This window comes from Palaemon carinicauda, chromosome 29 (assembly GCF_036898095.1).
Source record: "Palaemon carinicauda isolate YSFRI2023 chromosome 29, ASM3689809v2, whole genome shotgun sequence".
Lineage (NCBI taxonomy): Eukaryota > Metazoa > Arthropoda > Malacostraca > Decapoda > Palaemonidae > Palaemon > Palaemon carinicauda.
This window is the reverse complement of record NC_090753.1, coordinates 51,503,720-51,506,219: the sequence shown is the minus strand read 5'-3', so window position 1 is coordinate 51,506,219 and position 2,500 is coordinate 51,503,720. Positions and strand designations below refer to the sequence as shown.

The following is a 2,500-nucleotide window of genomic DNA, read 5'->3' as shown; positions in this document are numbered from 1 at the left end:
ATTGAAATAAATATCTCCTATATAAATGATAAAAGCCTTAACAAAACAAGAGGAAGAGAAATAAGATAGAATAGTGTGCCCGAGTGTATCCTCAAGCAAGAGAACTCTAACCCAAGACAGTGGAAAACCATGGTACAGAGGCTATGGCACTACCCAAGACTAGAGAACAATGGTTTGATTTTGGAGTGTCCTTCTCCTATAAAAGCTGCTTACCATAGCTAAAGTCTCCTCTATCTTTGGAAAGTTAATCATTAGTAAGATTAACATAAAATGTGGTTTAACATAATACAAAAACGTTGTCTTGACCAAGTGGGTTGTAATAGAATTGAAAGAGCGATGGGGGTGTGGTTATTAAACGTATGAGCTGTATAGTATACTCAGGTACATTGAAAGAATAGTTGTACAACTAGGCATGTCTTAAGTTGCTCATTTATGAAGCATATTTGGGGATGACATTTCAGATCGTAATGTTTGAAGTGAGAGCTGTTCCCTTAAAACTGGAAACCATTCAATAAAGGTGGTTTTGTTATAATGGCTTTTATTCGTTTACGAATTGTGATAGGATCAAGATACAGTCCACTTATAAAACTATCCCTCCATCACATCCTAGCTGGCATAACATTACTTATCATTACCAATCCATTTGAGTGTACTCCACAAAACCATGCATAAATGGAGACAACCAGCTAATAGGATTTTTCTCTTTTCATGACTATCTTTTTTGGCTTGTGTGTTTTATTTATCCAATTCCAATATCAAGGCAACAGGGAAACCGAAATGATAATTTGATACATTCATCAGAATTAGCCAGCGAGGTCAGCCCGAGTCAGGCTGCCCACTTCCCTCACATATCCTGACCCCCCCCACCCCCTCTCCTCCCTGGCTCGAATTAATTCTAGCTAATTTTGAAATGGATATTTAATTCCCTAAATGGACAGAGAAATATAATGTTGAAGGGGGGGGGGGGGATAGTAAAGAAGGGTTCATAGTTTGTGGATTCATGTTCGCCTTCAGCGAAGTGGGTATTGACCTTGAGGTTTTATTTTGGCCTGATGTCCATTTGTGGCGGCTCATCACTGGCAACAGAATATGACATTGAAGGCAGGAGCCCTTTTTGTAATTACTAGTGTACGAGACCCGTCAGAAATGATGGCTGAATATTTAGATAGATATGCACACACACACAGACACAAACACACACACACAAAGATTTAACCCTTCCCACCTCTCCACCCTTTTCTAACAACAACAACAACAACAACAACTCACTGGTTCGTTAATTTATGTATCGCTAGGGGTAACCCCCTCTCACCATGGTATGACTACTCCCTCTCCCCTCTCAACGACATAGGAACAATTATATATATATATATATATATATATATATATATATATGTATGTATGTATATATACATGTATATACGTATATATATGTATATATACATACATATATACAAATATATATATTTGCCAATAAACTTTCTGCTCAAAATAATCCAAAGAAATACGTCAACTTCAAAAAATCCATGAAATCTTTCGTTATAGACAATCTCTTCTCTGAGTTGCTACTGAGTATCGTATCCCTTGGCGACTTTAACTTTTTAACTCGACTTTCCTTATGCCAGACATCATTCGAATGTCCTCCGCCTCTCTTAATAGGAGATTTGGTTCGTTTGAGCAAGTCTTCCTCTGTGAGTTACGAACTTTTCCATTTTGTATCGGGTTTACTACTGCTGCTACTGTTACTGCTACTGCTACTGTTGTTACTGATACTACTACTACTGATGCTGCTGCTACTACTACTACTGCTACTACTATCTGCTTCTACTACTACTGATTATATTGTAGATGGTATTAAGGAAACTAAATCAATCAGGATAATTATAGTAGGCCTATACAATGAAAGGTGTTCCATCTCGGTTACAATATGAGTAGATGAAAGTGATGATCACAACAGCAGTAATGATAATAATACTAATATTAATTTTGTAATAATATTAATCTCACAGGCCTACTCATAATGGTATTATTGATTTTGTAATATTATTGATTTTAAAGGAATACTCAACTTCTTCTCTAAAGCAATTAAATTCAAAACCATTGCAAAAACATTTCAGCAGTTAGCAGATTGGAACATAAACAACAGAACTTGAATTGCAACATTGCTTAGAATATGAAATTGATAAAGATATTTGAAACATTGCTTATAGCATAAAATTGATAAATAAATTTGTAACATTGCTGAAAGCATAAAATTGATAAAGAAATTTGCAACATTGCTTCGAGCATAAAATTGATAAAGAAATTTTCATCATTGCTCAGAGTATGAACCTGATAAGGAGATTTGCAACATTGCGATAACTACTCTAAGTTTGAGTTCCTTAGTGCCTTTTGATAGTATGCCGTGGACGCTGAATGATGCCTGCTAGATTTGACTTTTGTCATAGCCAATAAAACCTGCGTTTTCCTCATTAATCGCCACCATGAAATGATTTATTGC

The 2,500-nt window shown here is 35.8% G+C and overlaps 2 protein-coding genes across 2 annotated transcripts in view; both read right to left on the bottom strand.

The window, feature by feature from the left end:
* Nucleotides 1-2,019, bottom strand: part of LOC137622573 (uncharacterized) — a gene marked incomplete at its 3' end in the record, with an annotated part of 42,161 nt that extends 40,142 nt beyond the window's left edge. Inside the window, exons 1-2 of the mRNA XM_068353179.1 lie at nt 2,016-2,019; nt 1,705-1,833 (exon numbers count right to left, since the gene is read on the bottom strand). Of these exons, the coding sequence (XP_068209280.1) occupies nt 1,705-1,833; nt 2,016-2,019 (133 nt within the window). The remainder of the gene's footprint in view (nt 1-1,704; nt 1,834-2,015) is intronic.
* LOC137622188 (zinc finger imprinted 3-like) overlaps nt 1-2,500 on the bottom strand; it is a 223,888-nt gene that overhangs the window by 147,300 nt on the left and 74,088 nt on the right. The window lies entirely within an intron of this gene.